Below are 21,022 nucleotides of genomic sequence, written 5' to 3' on the forward strand. Positions count from 1 at the left end.
TGTCATTTTGCTATTTTCCTGGATAATTTCTTGAACAGAGAGTCTTAAGCAGGTAGCTCCTCTACTCTCCTCCACTTTGAGAATCATTGCAGTAGTCAGCATAACCCTCAAATATGCAGACCTAATGTTTTGAAACTCGTGATCAATTATTTTGAATAAACTTGATATGTAAGGAATGATAGTGGTAGGACAGCTGCTATCAGATCAGCCTTCTCACAAATAACACCTAGTCACTCTAGACAAGAAATAAAACAACTACTTGAAGACTGGAGAGCAATCAAAAGCAGGCAGACAGCTACTCTGGAAAACAGTTTGGCAGTTCCTCAAAAAGTTATAAAGATAGAGTTACTATTTAACCCAGTAATTTCATTCCTAAGTATACCCAAAGAAATGAAAACATATGTCTGTACAGACTTATATACATTCTTAGCAGCATTATTCATAATAGCCAAAATTTGATACAACCCAAATGTTCACCAACTGAGGAACGGATAAACAAAATGTGTTATATTCATATAATGGAATATTATTTGTTCATAAAAAAGGAATGAAGGACTGGTGTATGAAACAATGTGGATGAACCTTGAAAACATTATACTAAGTGAAAGAAGGTAGTCACAGGAGACCACATACTATATTATTCCATTTATATGAAATGGCCTGAATAGGGAAATCCATAGAAAAAGAAAGGTGATTAGTAGTTGCCAGAGGCTGGGAGTTGGGTAGGGAGAAATAGGGATTGATAGTAAATGAGTATGAGACTCCTTTTAGAGGAGAGGAACATGTTCTAAAATTAGAATGTGGTGGTTGCCCAACCCTATGAATACATTTAAAAACACTGAATTGTATACTTTAAATGGGTAAAATATATAGTATATAAATTATGTCTCAAAAATGCTGCTTTAAAAAAAGCAGGGAGAAACTTGAGTCAATCGTTGAAAAAAGGAAACAGTATTGAGTAAATTTCCATTTTTTACAAACTTTTACCTAAGAACATATCCTAGTTGGTGCCAAGAATGGTGGCTAAACCTCAGATAGAAACTGGCTGTCATTGGCAGAGAAATGAGAGGATAAAGTTCAATGACCACACAGATGGAAGTTGAGGGGAAAACTCCAGAAAGAAAAAGGTCACAGAGAATTCATCTTTCCACCAGAAGGAAGACAGAGACTGAAGGCTGAGTTCAGTCAAGTTAACTCCCTGTTAACACACACAGAAAAGTCAGTGCTCTTTAGAGAAACATAGCAGAATCCAGAGTCTTTACTATGTATTGTTCACAATGTTCAGAATACAATTCAAAATTACTAATTATGCAAACATACAAGAAAAATGGCACAAGAGAAAAGGCAATTGATGACAAAATGCTAGAATTATCAGATAATGATTTTAAAGAAGCTATTATAACCAAGGCCTTAATGGAAAATATTATTTTGAACAAATATAACAACAGAGAAAAATCTCAGCAGAGAAATAAGAACTATGAAAAAACAACCAAATGGAAGTTCTAGAAGTGAAAACTACAATATCTGAAATTAAAATTCACTGGACAGGCTTATGAAAGGATTGGAGATAACCAATAAAAGGATTAGTAAACTTAAAGATAGATCAACAAAAATTATCCAATTAGAAATCTGAAGGGAGGGCGTCTGGGTGGCTCAGTCGTTAAGCGTCTGCCTTCAACTCAGGTCATGATCCCGGGGTCCTGGGATCGATTCCCACATCGGGCTCCCTGCTCAGCGGGAAGCCTGCTTCTCCCTCTCCCACTCTCCCTGCTTGTGTTCCCTCTCTCGCTGTCTCTCTTTCTGTTAAAAAATAAAAAAAAAATCTTAAAAAAAAAAAAAAAAAAGAAATCTGAAGGGAAAAGAGATTGGAAAAACATGAATAGAGTCTTGTTGACCTGTGGGATAATATCAAAGCTCTAAAAAATTCCTAACGTATATTCCAGCAGGGGAGGGAAGAAAGAATGGGACAGAAAAAAAAAAAATCTGAAAAAATGGCCAAAATTTGTCCAACTTAGGTGAAATCATAAATTTATATACTCAAAAAGTTTACAGAATCCCAAACAAGACAATACAAAGAAAAGCATACACTATCAAACTGCTGGAAACCAAAGACAAAGAGAAAATCTGCAAAGCAGCCAGAGGTAGATACCACTTTACATTCAGGAGGACAATGATACAAATAGTCACTTATTTTTCATCAAAAACAATAAAGACCAAAAGAAAGTGGGACAATATTTTTAAAGTGCTCAAAGGAAAAAACAAACAAAACTCTGTCAACTCAGAATTCTAAATTGAGTGAAGACGTCCTAAAAGAATGAAGTGAACAGACATTTTCAGATAAACGAAAAGTAAGAAAATTCTTAGCCAACACATGTATACTGAGATATGCCTAAAGGAAGATTTTTAGGCTGGAGGAAAACTTCAGGCTGAAGGAAACTAGGATCTTCAGGAAGAAATGAAGAGCACTAGAAATGTTGAACATGTAGGTAAATATAAAAGACTACCTTTATTCTCTTAATTTCTTTAAAATGAATATGACTTCTAAAGCAAAAATTATAATATGCTGTGTGATGTAATACTTATGACAACTATAGCATAAACAAGAGGTAGATAAATGGAGTTACATGGGCACAAGGTTCTTATATTTTACACAAAATGGTATAATATTAACTCCAAGTAGTATATGAGACAAAATAAGCACCAAGTAATGCCCATTCTCTCTGGGCAACAGACCAGGTAGAAGGGGCCCTGCAGGACAGAACCCTTTTGACATAACTACCCTAACTCCAGGAACACACCATGAAGAAGCCATGGCACCCTCCCCACTAGGCACTGTGTGCTGTGGAGACAGTGGGATAGAATGCTATGGAACATTCCCACCCTGCACTCAAAGAGCAGAGGGGGCACCCCTCCTCTTCCCCACTTGGTGCTGCCAAGACTATGAGGTAGATCTCAGTCAGACCATTCCAGCCCTACACTAGTGAAGCAGGGGCCCTCCCTGATGCGCACTGCAAAGACTGACAAGTAGGGCTCTGTCTGCCATCCCCAGTTTGCACCAATGACAGCAAAGAGGCAGCACCAACTCCTCTCAACAAGAGTTGGGGTAGGATTATGGAGAGAAGGGAGCTACAGAAAGATATTCTTTAAGTCTGTGTATGAAGTCTCTGGAACACCATCAAGCAGCCCATACATGCAACCCAGTAACACTATGACAACTATACTGCAGTGTGGAAGAAATACCACCTAGGTTTCAAATTTGCCTCTGGGTTAAAAACAGGGCAGATCAGAATAGTGCTGCAATGGCTTTAAAAATGAAACTGATATTTGAGCCACAGTCCACAAAAATGAACCAGGACATGGGTTCTGAATCAATACAGGTAACTGTCTGATTAAAAAGAAGATATAAATAGAAACTAGAGTTTCAGATCAGCTTAGTGAGGATCTTTTAAAAATAAAATAATTTTTAGATGAAAGTTAATGGCAATATTAAGTTTACTGTATAACAACTGAGTTAGAGTAATACACCTATTCACAAAAATATAAAAATTTCCGCTTTTTCAGCAGAGGGAATACAGTCGATGGTACTGTAATAGCACTGTATGACAACAGATGGTAACTACACTTGTGGTGAGCACAGCAATACATATGGACTTGTCAAATCACTATGTTGTGCACTTGAAACTAACATAATATTGTGTGTCAACTATATTTCAATTAAAAAATCTGCTTTTTCAATATTCCTGTCATCAATCTAGTTACACACTTTTACAGTATGAAATGTATTCAAACCAAAACCTAATCTATCATTAGCAGCCTCCAAGTGTTTGAGATTTTTCCTCTCCACTAGAAATATTTCTTGAAAAACATTAAAATAAAATGTTTACAAAAATCACATTTTTCTAGGCTTAATATTTCAGATAACCTGAAAGTTTACATCACCATCATTCTTTGAAGCTTATTTTATAAAATTACTATCTAATTTTTGTCAAGGAAGCCTAGGTAAGAATTTTTAATAAAATGTTAAGAAACACTGCACTCAACTAAAAATTTGTGAAGAGCTCTGAAAATAGAAATCTGATAAATCTGTAGCAAAACCTGGGGCACAGATCATTCTCGAGGACCAGATTCTTATATTTAATAATGAAATTCTTCCACAAAGTCTGGCTCTGGATAAATGATTACTACTATTTAAACTTTCAGTTCCAAATTAGGAGAGAAAAAATAAATGAGCTACATTGAAGAGTGACACTTCCAGGTTGAAGAGAACATGTAGTTACTTCTTAAAAGAGGCCTTAGCAGGTTTTTTCAAGAGATAAACAAATGTGTGAGAAAAACATCCAACACCAACAGACTTACATTTTTGGTTTTAAGTTGACACTACTTACTTGCTAAGTAGAAAAGATGAAGAATCTCAATAAGCATTGCCCTGCTTACCTTTCATCACATTAACTTGCCTTGACCCTCCAAACAGATTAGTTCCCATTTCTAGGAGCAGCCTGTACCTCCCTGTAAAATTTATTGCAACTGTAATTAAATAACTGAGTGTGTAATCAATCATTTAATATCTGTCTTAGCAACAAGACAGTAAACTCCACAGGGGCAATGGCCACTTGGCATTTTTTTAAAGATATGCAAAAAGTACTTACAGGTAATTTGGTTTTGACTCAAAATGCTTACAGCATTTATATCTTAGGAGAGAGAATTATTCCTCAAGAAACATGTAATGTTCTATATCACCTTAAAAGTAATGTCCATGTTTTAACATTTGTATGTATGTATATAAATATATATATCCATATGTGTGTGTATACATATATTTAAATAGCTTCAGAAAAAATACTTTTTTCCAAAAAGTGAGAAGGCCAAATTAGATGATTAGAGAATTGAATGGATTTTGCAAACAAAAGGATAAATCTAGTTTTTTCTCCTCTTCAAAAATTAAATGAAGCATTGTTCTTATTTGAAAATTTTAGAAAATGCAGATATGCAAAAAAAATTTTTTAAATCACCTATCATTTCAAACTCCAGAAATAACCTTTGTTATGTATTATATTCTGTCAGACTATTTTCCACTCATATATAGAGAGAGATATACATTTTTATATAAATTGGACCATCCTATGCACAAAATTTGTAACTATTTTTTTTCTTTTGATTATGTATCTTAAAAATCTTTTCATGGCATTATGAAAGTAGATTATCATTTCTAATAATAATTATATTCCATAAGTTAAATAACAGCCTAATGTTGGAGATTTAGATTGCTTTTCATTTGTTAAATTATAAATAACATTTCATTGAGCATTCTTTATCGTATGATTTCTATAGATTTTTGGAACTGGAGTAGTGAAAGTATATGTATATCTCTTGGCTAATTTTGATACATAGTGTCAAACTGTTTTCCAAAAATGTTTGAAGAGGGCGCCTGGGTGGCTCAGTTGGTTAAGCGACTGCCTTTGGCTCAGGTCATGATCCTGGAGTCCCGGGATCGAGTCCCGCATCGGGCTCCCTGCTCGGCAGGGAGTCTGCTTCTCCCTCTGACCCTCCTCCCTCTCATTCTCTCTCTCTCAAATAAATAAATAAAATCTTAAAAAAAAAAATGTTTGAAGAAATCAATATACATATATATATTCCTAGGAACTACTTTAGGAATAGTCCTTGTCTAATCAAATAATTCATAAAATCTAAAAAATAATTGTATGAAGGGAGATATAATATGGTTAATAAAAATCATGCAAAAAGAAAAATGATCAGATAAAAGAGTTCCAAATAAGGGTGCCTGGGTGGCTCAGTTGGTTAAGCGACTGCCTTCAGCTCAGGTCATGATCCTGGAGTCCCGGGATCGAGTCCCGCATCGGGCTCCCTGCTCAGCAGGGAGTCTGCTTCTCCCTCTGACCCTCCCCCCTCTCATGCTCTCTCTCTGTCTCATTCTTTCTCTCTCAAATAAATAAATAAATAAATAAATCTTTAAAAAAAAAAAAAGAGTTCCAAATAATTTTTGTGAAAATATGCAAGGCAAAAATGAAACAAAAAAAATCCATTGAATTTCCATTGATAATTCAATGAATATAAATGCTCCAATAGTATTCACAACTAGTTATTCTGAGTCAGTTTAGAAAATTAGGAGACAATATCATCACATACATTATTCATATACTATAAACATTTTCCCTGTAGCAAAATGATAGAGTATAGATCATTCCTGAAGACTAGATTCTTACAATATCTAATACTGAAATTCGGCCACAGAATATGCCCCTGGGTAAATGATGACTACTGTTAATTACACAACTTTAAGTTACAGATTATGAGAGAGACAAAATATTATATCCCCAAAGAAATTTTAAATGAGACAGATGCTAAGGAAGAATCAGAAGAATAAATTACATGAGTTTTTTTATACTTAATCTTTTCAATTAGACAACTCTTTTGGTGTCACCTTCATTATCATTTACTCTTTCGTCTCTAAAATTAAGGCATTTTTTCTATAATAGGGCAAGCTTTAATACTTTCAGAACTCAGAAGGAATAATCAAACATCTCACACATTTTACTTAAGTGTTCCTTCAAGTGTGGTCTGAGGACTACCTAATAAAGGTAACCAGGAAACTTCTTAAAAAGACAACTCCCTGGACCCCATTCTACTGAGATTTTGATTCATCACATGGCAAATGGGGGCCCAAGAATATGTATTTTAGCAATATCCAGGTGATACTTCTGAACACTGAAATTTAGGTAACTTGATTTATCATTGTAATGACTGCACAGGTATCTAATAAAATTATATCACACAAAGCCAGTACCAATTATACCACACCACAAGAAGGCACTATCCTCAGTCCAGCACCCAGACAGTAAGGTATTCAAATTGAAATCTGGGTAATTATTCTTGATTCTTCCCACTTTTTATAGCAAGAGTTTATCTCTTGAACCTGTCCACTTCTTCCCATCCCAACTGCTATTCCCTATTACAACATCACTTCCTTATACTGCAAGACTACTGCAAAAGCCTCTAATTAGCCATCCTGCCTACAGTCTACTGTCCCTCTAATCCATCCTCCCTGGTGACCTCAGAGTACATTTCCCCAAAAATGCCAAATCTAATAAGGTCACTACTTAAAATGGATCAGTGGCTCACTACTGCCCGAGGATAAAATCCAAACTACTTTTAATTTTTCTAACAGACTAATTCCTTGCCTTTGCAAGTTCTTTTCCTTCTCCTGTACCACTATTCCTTTGATACCAAAGCAATATTTCCAACATTTGAATATTATCATGTCAGTAGCCACCATCCATGGCTCTCTACTGATAACATACCAGTTTTCCAACTTTATTGTTTTAACTGTTCAAAGGTAATCTTATACTGGATGCTCAAATAGTAAAACTGATTAATGTAGAGCTTTTCTGGTTGCAGAAGATTTTTGGAACTGGAGTAGAGAGAATATGACCAGGCGCCCAACCCCCTCACCTCCTTTCTACCCTACAGTAACTCCTAAGAGTGCTTCACAGAAAATACCTTCATTTTAAAAAGCTAGACTCTTTTACATGGCAAACATAGATCTGGTCTAAGAATAACTTTTCTGTATTACCTCCTGGTACTAGCCCATGCAAAATCTTATTGACATTGCATAAAAGGCACCATACTTGGATACCCAGAGGTTCCTTTTGACTGCAACTCTCATCCCCAACTTGTCTCCTTGAAGAACTACTAATTCTTCAAGCCTCGGCTCTCCAATCAATATTCACAGGCAGAATTAAGCTTTTCCATACCTTCACAGTGCTTACACAAAATAAATCTCCTGTATAGCATTTATCACATTGTACTATGAGTCTTATAGCCTGATTCTCTACTAGATTGTCAACAACTTGAATGAAAATCTTTACATCTCTCTATCCCCAGTTTCTAAAATACTCTGATGAGCAGTATACATGTGATGTCTATTGAATAAAAGAAAATATAAATAAATGTTAATCTCAAGTCCTTAAAAAATTATTACAGTGTCCAGTCTATTCAGTCAAATAAGGTAAAAGAAAAATCCTTTTAGAAAGTTTACTTTTCCAGAATAGTTAACATTCTGATAATAGGCTTGGTGTTTAATAAAGTAAATCTTTAATTCAGTTATTCAGATCAATTCAATACCCCACATTTTTAAATTTTAAATATTTTCATCAAAATGGCAATTTAAAGATTTATCTATTTTATTTTTTTTCAAAGATTTTATTTATTTATTTGAGGAGAGCTAGAGAGAGAGAGAGCATGAGCAGGGGGGGTGGTGGTTAGACAGAGAGGGAGACGCAGACTCCCCACTGAGCAGGGAGCCCGATGTGGGACTCAATCCCAGGACCCTGGGATCATGACCTGAACCAAAGGCAGGTGTTTAACTGACTGAGCCACCCAGGCACCCTTATCTATTTATCTTAAAGAGAGAGAGAGAGCACACGCAAGTGAGGAGAGAGGGAGAGAGAGAATCCTCTCAAATAACCAGAAAACTTATAAACCAGATCATTTATGAAGCTTTAATAATTCTAAATTTCTTTGCATTCAAGGAAAAAAAGCCACAGAACAATTATGTGATTTCCTCTTAGTTAGGAATAGTACAGAATAACCCCACTCATCACTCAGCTGCTTCTGGAACACTCTGATGAAGTAACTCATTATTCAAGTACAATGGATGAATGCTGCTGAGCTTGGCTGTTTGTCTAGGTTCTAAACAGAATTTGTACAAAGAAGGGTATACTCTCTTGTGAGGAAAAAGTCCCCCATGTATTCAAACATGAATTCTTGACAAAAACCCAACTCCTTTGGTTTTAAAATGATCATTTTTCAAATTTACTATTAATTCCATGCCAAAAACATACAACTAAAATTTCTATATGAAACATATTGACAGTGAAAAAAAAGTTTAAAAACTGAACTCTCCGTATTGGCTGGGTATAAATTTTAATACTTTAACTACTTCACCATCTTCTACAATCATGCTTAAAATCAGTATTTCCAGAAAGACAAACAATAGAGAATGTACCCATTCTTCAGATTCAACTTAAAGCGTTTATATGGTCCCATAAATCTGGAATTGATTGAACCAATATATTCAGAAGACAAATCAGAAAGATGCAGTCAAATGCATTCACTGAAAATATTTTTTGAAGATTGAGAACCAGTGCTCGCTTCGGCAGCACATATACTAAAGATTGAGAACCAGGTGTGTTGTGCATAACCACATTCATGACAGCACATCTGTGATTGTTCACCATTATGACTTACCCCAGTTTTATCACACAAGCGTAAAGTATGGAACGATCCAACAGCAAATAACTCTCCATCTGGAGCCCAGGCAACTGAGGTAATAGGATGCTCATGAGGTTGTGAATTGTACAAAAGGCGGCCATAACTATCCCATACCTAAAAAAGCAAATTTTAAAAAATCTTTTATAACAGTCACCACATTATTACAAAGAAGTTTGTCCTAATGGTAAGGTATCGATTAAAGATTTAGAAATCATCACTTTATTACAGTAGTAATTAAATGTCTTTACTATCACACAAGGCGGAAAAGCTATATTCTTTAAATCCTAAATATCTCAAAAAATTTTATAACGTGATAATTTTCCAATTTCACTAAATCCTTGGTTAATCATATAGCCTACACATTTTGAATCCTTTTAAATTTAACAATAAATTTTGAAATGTTCAGTTTTTTGCTTAAATTTTTTTGCTCAGTAAGTGCTCTATCAACTTTCCCTAAAAGTATTTATTTCAACTAAATTTCCTCTAACTCCAGTTACACTGAATCTTATTTTCAGTATAAATTATTTTGGTCTGAAGCTGAACAATGTTTAATAAACCAGTAAGATTGATTTTTAAAACTTCACTTGAGTTGATTTAAATAACCAGTAAAACTAGGAGTTTTATTTATGTTGCTACTCATTAAATCAAATTCTATACGTCAGTGAGATAGGTCAATGAGAAAGTCAACACTTTAAAATACCACTTAAGGGACACCTGGGTGGCTCAGTCGTTAAGCATCTGCCTTCTCAGGTCATGATCCCAGGGTCCTGAGATCAAGCCCCGCATCGGGCTCCCTGCTCGGCAGGAGGCCTGCTTCTCTCTCTCCCACTCCCCCTGCTTGTGTTACCTCTCTCACTGTCTCTCTCTCTGTCAAATAAATAAATAAAATCTTTAAAAAAAATAAAACAAAATAAAATACCACTTAAAATTATAAAATAACAATTTGCTAAATTATTAGAGCTAAAAGACATAGCTAAAGTAAAGTACTAAAAGAATATTCTTATTTGCTAAACACTTTTCACCTAAATTTAATTCTTTCAACCAGGTGATAAATTCAAAAATCACATACCTTATATTTACAGTCCTCACCAGCAGACAAAATCAGATCATTGACAGAGTTCCAATCTACTTTTAGAATAATGCCATCATGAGCTTTCCACTATGAGAAAAAGTAAGATATTAATTATAATTTCAAGAGCACTAAAAAGTTTTTATTTTTATTTATTTATTTATTTATTTAAGAAAAGACATTTTGCCTCTCTAATGATTCTCTTGTTCTGTCTTTGGAGATTCCTGTCTTCCTTTGATAGTTGTTATGCATAACCTCATTTGCTTGTTTCATTTCTGATTTAAAGTAATGAAAACACTTAGCATTATGACATCCGCTATATAGCTTACCTCCTTATAAATCTCAATTGCCTGGATTCCAGATGGAAAATCTCTTGGTATTGAACTATTCCAAGCTTGACGTGTGTGTGTGATAACACTGGACTGAATCCAAATCTTGCTCTCTTTTATACAGTTGATTCAATTAAAGATAATGCCTTCATTCTTATTGACTAATTCTTCTTTTTTTAAAACTTTGATTATATGACCATCTTCTTTAGTACTCTATTCATTCTCTTCTGCATATTTTCCTAAGCCTCATTCTCTTTACCTTCATGTCTCTAGTCACTGAACTACATAAGAAACCTCTGCATATAACCTCTGTTACCATATAACAGAAGGATGTTTTCCACAGATATGTACATATTCTATACATATATATAGAATGCATACATATATGTCACCCAGAAATTGATAATCTAGAAAGTAAGCATGGATCCCTTCTTGCTCTTAAATACAATCAATTCATGTGCCCATTTATCACATGAGTTTTACCATGTTTAGGGAGAATAATATAACTGAAAAAATTAATTTTCCTTGAAGACCATAGGTACATTTTAATGTCTGAGCCAATTAACTTCAGATCAAAGAGTAACTGATGTTAAGGGCTCTCTCTCTATAGACCATTCCCAACTATTGTTCCTTCTTTTTTTTCTTTCAAGATTTTATTTAAATTCAATTTAGTTAACAGATAGTGTAGTATTAGTTTCAGGGCAGAATTTAGTGATTCATCAGTTGCATATAACACCCAGCACTCATTACATCAAGTGCCCTCCTTAATAACCATCACCCAATTACCCATCTTCCCACCCACCTCCCCTCCAGCAACCCTCAATTTGTTCCCTATAGTTAAGAGTCTCTTATGGTTTACCTCCTTCTCTTTTTTTATCTTATTTTTCCTTCCCTTTTCCTATGTTCATCTATTTTGTTTCTTAAATTCCACATATGAATGAAATCATATGGTATTTGTCTTTCTCTGACTGACTTATTTCACTTAGCATAATACCCTCTAGTTCCATCCATGTCATTGCAAATGGCAAGATTTCACTCTTTTCAATGGTAATATTCCACTGTGTATATACATACATCTTCTTTACCCATTCATTAGTCGGCAGACATTTGGGGTCTTTCCGTATTTTGGCTATTGTGGACATTGTTGCTATAAACATTGGGGTGCATGTGCCCCTTTGAATCACTATGTTTGTATCCTTTGGATAAATACCCAGTAGTGCAATTGCTGGGACATAGGGTGGTTGTATTTTTAACTTTTTTAGGAACCTCCATACTGTTTTCCAGAGTGGCTGCATCAGCTTGCATTCCCACCAAGTGTAAGAGGCTTCCCCTTTCTCCACATCTTCACCAACATCTGTTGTTTACTGAGTTGTTCATTTTAGCCATTCTGACCAGTGTGAGGTGGTATCTCATTGTGGTTTTGAACTGTATTTCCCTGATGCCGAGTGATGTTGAGCATCTTTTCATGTGTCTGTTGGCCATTTGGATGTCTTTTTTGCAGAAATGTCTGTTCATGTCTTCTGCCCATTTCTTGATTGGATTATTTGTTCTTTGAGTGTTGAGTTTGAGAAGTTCTTTATAGATTTTGGATACTAGCCCTTTATCTGATATGTCATTTGCAAATATCTTCTCCCATTCTGTCGGTTGTCTTTTGGTTTTGTTGACTGTTTCCTTTGCTATGCAAAAGCTTTTTAACTTTTTTTTTCAAGATTTTATTTATTTATTTGACAGAGAGAGACACAGAGAGAGAGGGAACACAAGCAGGGGGAGTGGGAGAGGGAGAAGCAGGCTTCTGGCAGAGCAGGGAGCCGGATGCGGGGCTCAATCCCAGGGCCCCGGGACCATGACCCCAGCCGAAGGCAGACGCCTAATGACTGAGCCACCCAGGCACCCCAAAAGCTTTTTATCTTGACGAAGTCCCAATAGTTCATTTTGCTTTTGTTTCCCTTGCCTCCAGGAACATGTCTAGTAAGAAGTTGCTGTGGCCGAAGTCAAAGAGGTTGCTGCCCATGTTCTCCTCTAGGATTTTGATGGATTCCTGTCTCACATTGAGGTCTCTCATCCATTTTTAATTTATCTTTGTGTATGATGTAAGAAAGTGGTCCAGTTTCATTCTTCTGCATGTTGTTGTCCAATTTTCCCAACACCATTTGTTGAAGAGACTGCCTTTTTTCCATTGGATATTCTTTCCTGCTTTGTTGAAGATTAATTGACTATAGAGTTGAGGGTCCATTTCTGGGTTCTCTATTCTGTTCCATTGATCTATGTGTCTGTTTTGGGGCTAGTACCATACTGTCTTGATGATGACAGCTTTGTAATAGAGCTTGAAGTCTGGGATTGTGATGCCTCCAGCTTTGGTTTTCTTTTTCAACATTTTGGCTTTTCAAGGTCTTTTGTGGTTCCCTACAAATTTTAGAATTGTTTGTTCTAGCTCTGTGAAAAATGCTGGTGTTATTCTGACAGAGATTGCAATGAATGTGTAGATTACTTCGGGTAGTATAGACATTTTAACAATATTTGTTTTTCCAATCCATGAGCATGGAATGTTTCTCTATTTCTTATGTCTTCCTCAATTTCTTTCATAAGTGTTCTATAGTTTTCAGAGTACAGATCTTTTATCTCTTTGGTTAGGTTTATTCCTAGGTATTTTATGGTTTTTGGTGCAATTGTAAATGGGATTGACTCCTTGATTTCTCTTTCTGCTGCTTCATTATTGGTGTATAGAAATGCAACAAACTTCTGTGCATTGATTTTATATCCTGCGACTTTGCTGAATTCTTGTATCAGTTCTAGCAATTTTTTGGTGGAGTCTTTCAGGTTTTCTACGTAGAGTGTCATGTCATCTATAAAGAGTGAAAGTTTGACTTCTTCCTTGCTGATTTGGATGCCTTTTATTTCTTTTTATTGTCTGTTTGCTGAGGCAAGGACTTCCAGTACTATGTTGAACAACAGTCCATCCTATTGTTCTTAATGTACACAGTAAAATATTAAATTAGGGTCAAATAAGCTCTAAGAATAAGCAGTAATTCAGAGCTTGTTTTATTCAAGATATATAAAAATATGTACTCTCAGAAACAAATGTTTTGATAATATCCTTTAAAAGCATTAATTCACACAATTTACTGCCAAATTAATACGAATGTCCTGAAATAAACTGCAAGGATAAAAATAATTCATAGACACAGATATGGGTATATATAGGTACACATACACAGAGATTCTCAAGAACCTCATTTCAAAGCTACAAAAATAAATTTTTGCATATTCAAAAGTTAAGAACAAAATATGATTTAAACTTTCTGTATACTATGATTTAGGATTATCAGTTTATATATTACACATATTTGTATACTACACATAAGGCATAGACAGTTTTCAATTATTTCTCAATTAACCGGGCATTTTGTGAAATTCCTTTGACAACAAGCTCCTTGAGGGCAGGAACTATGTTCTGTTTCACTCTGAGTTACCTCACACATGGCATAGTATCTGGTATATAGTATGTATGCACTACATTTTCACTGAATGAATAAATAAACAGAAGTCTCCTCACTATAAAACCAAGTTCTGGGTCTCTAGAAGAGTCCCTAGAGCTCTTAAGGGAAATCAGGTGTATACTTTTAAACTGTATTCTACAAGCAAGAATTAAGTGTTTCTTTTTGTGGACAATCTAAATTTGAATATATGTTTATGCCCAAGGAAAACTGCTGCAGCTTTAGTTTACGAAGAAAAAAAAAAAGAAAATTTGCATTAAGTTACTAATTATACTTTAACTCCTCTTCCACTCTAGCTGAATTTTGGCAATGGATACTTTTCTTTCCCTCCACTATGTGCTGGCCCAAAGATTCTACTAAACCACTAAACTATAATTTACCAATGGTAATATATAGTATCTTTCTGACTTTCATTTATATAAGCCTAATTACAGGTATCTCAATAAATCATGTAACTATAAACCAAAAGATTCATCTTGCCTGTTTTTGCTGTATAATTTTAAAGCAGATTTTTGTAGTTTAAGTAGTATGGAAGGACTTTGACTAAAGGCAGGCAGAACTAGTTCTCTTTTGCAGCTTCTTTCATTTGCCCAAATTCTTTACCTTAGCTGCCTAAGAGCAAGCAAGGACTTGTATCTTCTATTTCTTTTTTGTACCATGGTTCTTAGCAGAGTGTTCTGCATGCAGTAAAAATGTAAATGCATGTTGACTTTATGAAATATATATAGCATAATCTACATAGAAGTTAAAATTATGGAAACTCAATGTCATTTCTATTTCCTTACTCCCCAAAATCTATACGTACTTAACTGTTAAATCTGATGCTCTTAAAACACGTTTATACCCATTGTAGCTGCTCAATCTCCAACACCAAATCCCTTACTTAGGACCCAGTCATTCTACATCTTTTTTCCAGCCTCCTTGGCTCTAATTTAATAAGGGCAGACTAAAAGGTAGAGATGACATAATAACTCACACAGTAACATCTATAGTAACAACTACTCTATATTGAGTGCTTACAGTATGCATTCAATATGCTTATTGTATAGTCTGTCTTATGCACTTTGCAATTTAACTCATTTAATCCTTACAACAATCCTATAAGTAGGTATTAGCATCACAACTAAGATGAGAAAGCTGAGAATCAGATATTTTTTAACTTGCCTACAGTTACATTTAGGTAAATAAGTGAACATCTGAAACCAGGTGACTAAGTATGAAGCCTGTATTTTTATTATCCACACTATACTGTGTCATTATCAAAATATGAAGAAAATGACTCTGCCTTTTAACACTGAAATCAAACCTCAAAATCCTGAATATAGGCTTAAAGGTTTTCCATTAATTTGTCCTACTCTGACCTGTCTTAACTGTCACCCTTGTTTTGCTTCTATATATTTGGTAAAATTATATACACCTAACTTGTTCTAAACATTACACTGACGACCCCTCCACTCTAAAAATACTAAAAGAATGCTAAGGTTTTAGAGAACACTTAAGTGTATTGAATAAATGATGTTGAAGAGGAGGATGCTAGTTATAATGATAAGAAACACAGTCTAAACAAGCTTTTAAAGTTTTATGATTTTGTCCTGTTTTGTCTCAAATCTATACATCTGAGGCTGACTCTGCTAAATTTAAAGATGCCTATCATGCCAAATCATGTGACAATTTAGTAACTCAAAACACATTTATGATTTACTGATATAATGTAAGTTGGAATAAGGAGGAAGTGAACCTTGTTAGAAATATAACCAGATATCCCCTATTCTGTAATACAGGCTAATAAAAACACACACTTAAAAGCCTCAGACAAAAAGACCACCCAGAAGAAAGAGACTCCTAAGAAAGTGACCTCTCGCTTAGCAGTCCAACAGATCCTGATAACAATTTGCATATGCCTGAGAAGTACCTGTAAAACTTTAGCATTTGGTTGAAGAGGTTTAATGATCAGCTGCTTGCCTGCTGTGTAAAGAACCTTTTCTGAATCAGGGCCCCACGCTACTGAATATACTGGTGTTCCTGTAAAAAGGAAAAGAAAAGAAAAAAAAAACCAAGAGATTTTCATTATTATGCCTTATAATAAGAGAGATAGTTAAGAGGACCAAAAAAGCAATGTGGAATGTCATTTCATTTCCTTCTTATTCAATGGCCCTCAAAATTGGAGCATAGCCTGATACCGAAACACAGACTGAATTAATACTGACCATTGAAAATCTACTGTAAGCAACTGAAACACTGTTTTTAACTAATTTTGATCTTGCTTAGAAAATATGATGGGAGCTTTTAGGAATTCAATATAGTTCGCTATTGAAATATAGCATACATATAAATATATATCTAATATACATATAGCATATATAAAATAAATATACCTCATTATTTTAAGATATAAAGTATCAGAAAAGTCATGATTTATCATTTCCCACCAACAGCAATCAGTGCTAAACTGACTCAATACATAAGTTGACTTAAATTTTCCATACAAAAATATACATGGTATATTTACCTTATTGATTAATTCCCATTCCTGAGGCTACTACAGGAAATATACCTACCACTCATCTGCTGCTTAAGCAGTTCTCTAATGGACAGAAATCACCCTACCCCAAAATGATCTATCCCTCCTATCTATGAATTTATAAATGGCAAATTAAATATCAGATTAGGGAAAGTTCTGCTATCTATCAAGTGTAGCTTTGGCCTGAAAGCTAGGCTACGAAGGGTTCAGATATCCCATAACCAGGATGAAGGTGACTTAACACTTTCAGGGGAAAAGTACATTTGACTTATGTACCATTCTATAAACTACTTTAAATTTCACACTGTTTTCAATTTCTTAGGATAGGAATGTATTTTTTAACTCAATGACTTTCTACATTATTTAATATCTTCTGGAAGGCTGTACTTTATTTGAACCTAGTTTTTAAAAAATGAATATTATACCTATTGAAAGCATTAAATAATCTGTATTCCACTGTCTGACCCAGTTACCATCCATTAGGAAAGTGAATCAAGGTTATACAATTAATCTATGAAATATCAACCCATTTGTATTTCTAAAACTGCTTTCAAAAACTGTCTAGAACTCCTAAGTCAGACTACTGTAGCAGTTGACTTTCTGTGAATGAATAAGACATTCTTAGTAAAATGAAATCTGAATCTGAGGATTTATGGGTAATCAATAAGATTTCATTGTTCATTTAAATGGGAAACCCAACTGGTGCTAATCAACAGGGAGTAATCAGTAATCAACAGGGAGTAAATTTCAAGAAGATAAAGGCTTGTGTTCGAGTGGCACCCTACTTCTTTCATGCCATTTTCTTCCCAATCAGAATATAATTCAGTTGTGAGCAAATCTCAGCTGTTTAAGGGATTTAAAATTCTAGCTTACAACAGACCTAGTACAAAAAACCCCTGAAGCATGCATGATTTAGGTTAGATATCATATTGGGTCTAAATATGCTATTCAATGACATCTAGGATTGTTCTGTATCAGAGGAACTCACAAATGGCCAACCTCATTCAGAAGGCACTTCTTCTGTTCTTGGTAAGTACATTATCTTGGAATATTCTCTGGAAGTAGCCAGGAGCTGACCTGGATTTCACAAGTAAATTGCCAAACAGGATACAACTCTAATAAACTCCCCAGAAAATGTAAATCAAAATTTCAGATATTTCAAATGTGGTTCTTGATGAGTACAGGAAGGGAATAGAGGCTGAATGCTTTTTTGATAGGGTGGTGGAGTTATAGGTATCTTCTTTATTTCCATTATTATAAGTTGTAATTATTGTGAAAAAAAGTAAATTAATATATTTTAATTAAAGACTATCAAATCATCATGAATACAATGAGTAAAATTACACTTTCCTGGGGTGTACATTAAAGGATGACAAACATCTACCCCCAAGGAAATAATTCAGTAAATACAACTCCCATTGAGTTATACAGGATGTGACTCTAGCCCTTTAGTTGTGGTAAAAGGCACAGTTGGGGTATAGGATGAGGAGTTAGGGACGCTTTTGTCCTCTTTAACATTGAATTTGTGGCCTCATTAAGTCAGCTGTGCACCATTTCCTTGCTTATAAACCTTATAAATCTTCAGAATACTTATCTTCCCTGTTGGGACTTGGGAGTTTATTCATTTCTTGATTATAAAATATTTTTAAACCATAATAATGTTAAAAAAACAGATATAAGAACTTATAGTATAAAACAAAATAGGATTATAGAGGAAAAGTTAAGTAATTCCTTTGCTATAACATGTGGCTTTTAACTATGGGGTTATGAGAGATAAGATAAATAGCTAAGTCTCATTAGTTCAATCTTCCTAACCACTAATATTTAAAATGGATATAACATCAAGAACTAAGAGAAGTTTTCATTATATTCATCTCTTATATTTATAATAAAATGTTAAGTGTAAAATTACTATATATATGAATGTTTTCTTTTCCAAAAGGAGATATACTACACAACTTCCAATTTGAGTAGTTCTGATGAACATCATTACTGAAGTGGAAAAATTAGCTTCATAAAGAAAATAATGATTTTTATTATGATGAAATCCATCCCACTTGCATTTCAAACAAACCTGTAATATTTAAAATATTTTTTTTAAAACATGCTTATTAAAGCATTGAATTACTCTCAGTGCTACACTTCACTTTGCAAACTCAGTATGAAAATAACAACTATAGCCTTCAGGTTAAACAAGTTTTCAACAAAAAGTTTAGCAAATTATGTGATGTTATTAATTCTAACACTAACCCAAAAAAATGGACAAAAAATAAAAGTAGTTTCATAATAATTAAATAATTTCTTGCCTTTTATATTGGGAATTTTTATTTATGTTCCATTTCAGTTAAGACATTCAAAAATATCTTGTTTTTCTGACTTTGTACACTAAGATCATGTGACCTTTTTGACATTTTTTAAGAAACCACATGCACCTGGGGTTGTGTTAAATGTCAGACCCTTATCTCTCTGTAAAACAAATTATCTAAATTCTTTCAACCTGTTGAAGGCATTTTAAACCACAGAAGAGGAGACAAAAATGTATTTCGATTGTTTTAAGGAAGTACATGGTCAAATATACCATGTTTTTCACACTCATACTAAAAAGTAGCCCCTAAAAATGTTTTTGCATGTTTTAAGAATGCTTTTGAAACAAACTCTTCACTATTACAATGAGGTATTAGCTATCTTTGCCTTGAATGCAATATAAGTCTACATTGGGTGAATATAAGTAAAGTACTTAGAGCAGAGTCTGATACTATACAATCACTATCTATTACCTACTACTACTAGAAATTACTTTGTAATGCAATAAGCAACCAGTTGTTTATTGTGTTGTTCATGATAGGAGGAACTCAATTTTTTTTGGTTGACAAATCATCAAGAATTAAAAAACCAAGAATTATTTCCCTTTTATTCTATTTGTAGGGACATATATTAACAGTAAGCAATCAAGTGGGATTTATTCCACAAAAAAGCAACTCTGATTGTATCTGTCACTCGGTTAGTAAAGAGAAAAAGCTTAAATGAATGCATTTGTATCATTAGTTTCTATTCTCAGACACTTTTCCCTTGGGGATCGCAACTTACCCTATAGCTTCACCTTTCACCTTTCTATAACTGACTCTCACATTAATATTTCAGCCTTTACCTCTGAACCCTAACACAATATTTCCACTTGCACCAAAGACTTCAAACTCTACACATTCAAAATTATCATCCCTCTACACATATCCCCTCGTTTATTCTTCTCTCTGAATTCTTTACCTCTTACAGGATATTCATTCCTGTCAGCCACTAAGAACTATTCACTTTTTTTCAGCTATCATCACTGTCTCTGTCCAAATCTCAATACACACTAGCATAGAACATTCCAATAACCTCCTTACTGGTCACCCCCATTTTTTTCATTTTATTTTTTTGTTACTATTTTTAATTTTTTGAGTGTATCTGACACTCAATATTACATTAGTTTCAGGTGTACAACACAGTAATTCCATTTCTCTATACACTATGCTATGTTCACCACAAGTGTAGCTGCCATCTGTCATTGTACAACACTATTAAAATATCATTACCTATATTCCCTGTGCTGTGCCTTGTATTCCCGTGACTCATTCATTCCATAACTGGAAGCCTATATTTCCCACTCCCCTTCAACCATTTTGCCCATCCCCGTATCCCCTTTCCTTTAGCAACCATCAGTTTATTCTGTATATTTATAGGTCAGATTCTGCTTTTTGCTTATTCTTTTGTTTTGTTTTTAGATTCCACATATGAGTGAAATCATATGGTATTTGTCCTTCTCTGACTTACCTCACTTAACATAATACCCTCTGGGTCCATCCATGTTGTCTCAAGTGAAATGACCTCATCCATTTTTTATGGCTGCATAATATTCCATTGTACATTTTTACCACATTTTCTTTACCCATTCATCTATTGACGGACACTTAGGTTCCTTCTATATCTTGACTATTGTAAACAATGCTGCAGTAAACAGGGATGCATATACCTTTCTGAATTAGTGTTTTCATTTTCTTTGGGTAAATACCCAGTAGTAGAATTACTGGATCATATGGTATTTCTGTTTTTAAGAGGAACCTCCATACTATTTTCCACAGTGGCTGTACTAACTTACATTCCACCATCAGTGCATGAGGATTCCTTGTTCCCCACATCTTCACACCACAACTTGTTGTTTTTTTCTTTTTTCTTTTAGCCATTCTGACAGGCGGTTTTGAATTGCATTTCCCTGATGGTCAGTGATGTTGAGATCTTTTCATGTGTCTGTTGCTGGCCACCCCATTTAATCTATTTCTTT

At 34.4% G+C, this 21,022-nt stretch overlaps 1 protein-coding gene across 5 annotated transcripts in view; it reads right to left on the reverse strand.

The window, feature by feature from the left end:
* Positions 1-21,022, reverse strand: part of IFT80 (intraflagellar transport 80) — a 124,467-nt gene that overhangs the window by 73,049 nt on the left and 30,396 nt on the right. For all 5 annotated transcript variants that reach the window (XM_034998132.1, XM_034998165.1, XM_034998140.1 and 2 more), the window contains 3 exons: positions 16,093-16,202; positions 10,358-10,447; positions 9,265-9,402 (listed from right to left, as the gene is read on the reverse strand). In XM_034998132.1, coding sequence (XP_034854023.1) covers positions 9,265-9,402; positions 10,358-10,447; positions 16,093-16,202 — 338 coding nt within the window. The remainder of the gene's footprint in view (positions 1-9,264; positions 9,403-10,357; positions 10,448-16,092; positions 16,203-21,022) is intronic.

The sequence above is a fragment of the Mirounga leonina genome, unplaced genomic scaffold (genome assembly GCF_011800145.1).
Source record: "Mirounga leonina isolate KUSES-001 unplaced genomic scaffold, KU_Mleo_1.0 Mir_115, whole genome shotgun sequence".
NCBI lineage: Eukaryota > Metazoa > Chordata > Mammalia > Carnivora > Phocidae > Mirounga > Mirounga leonina.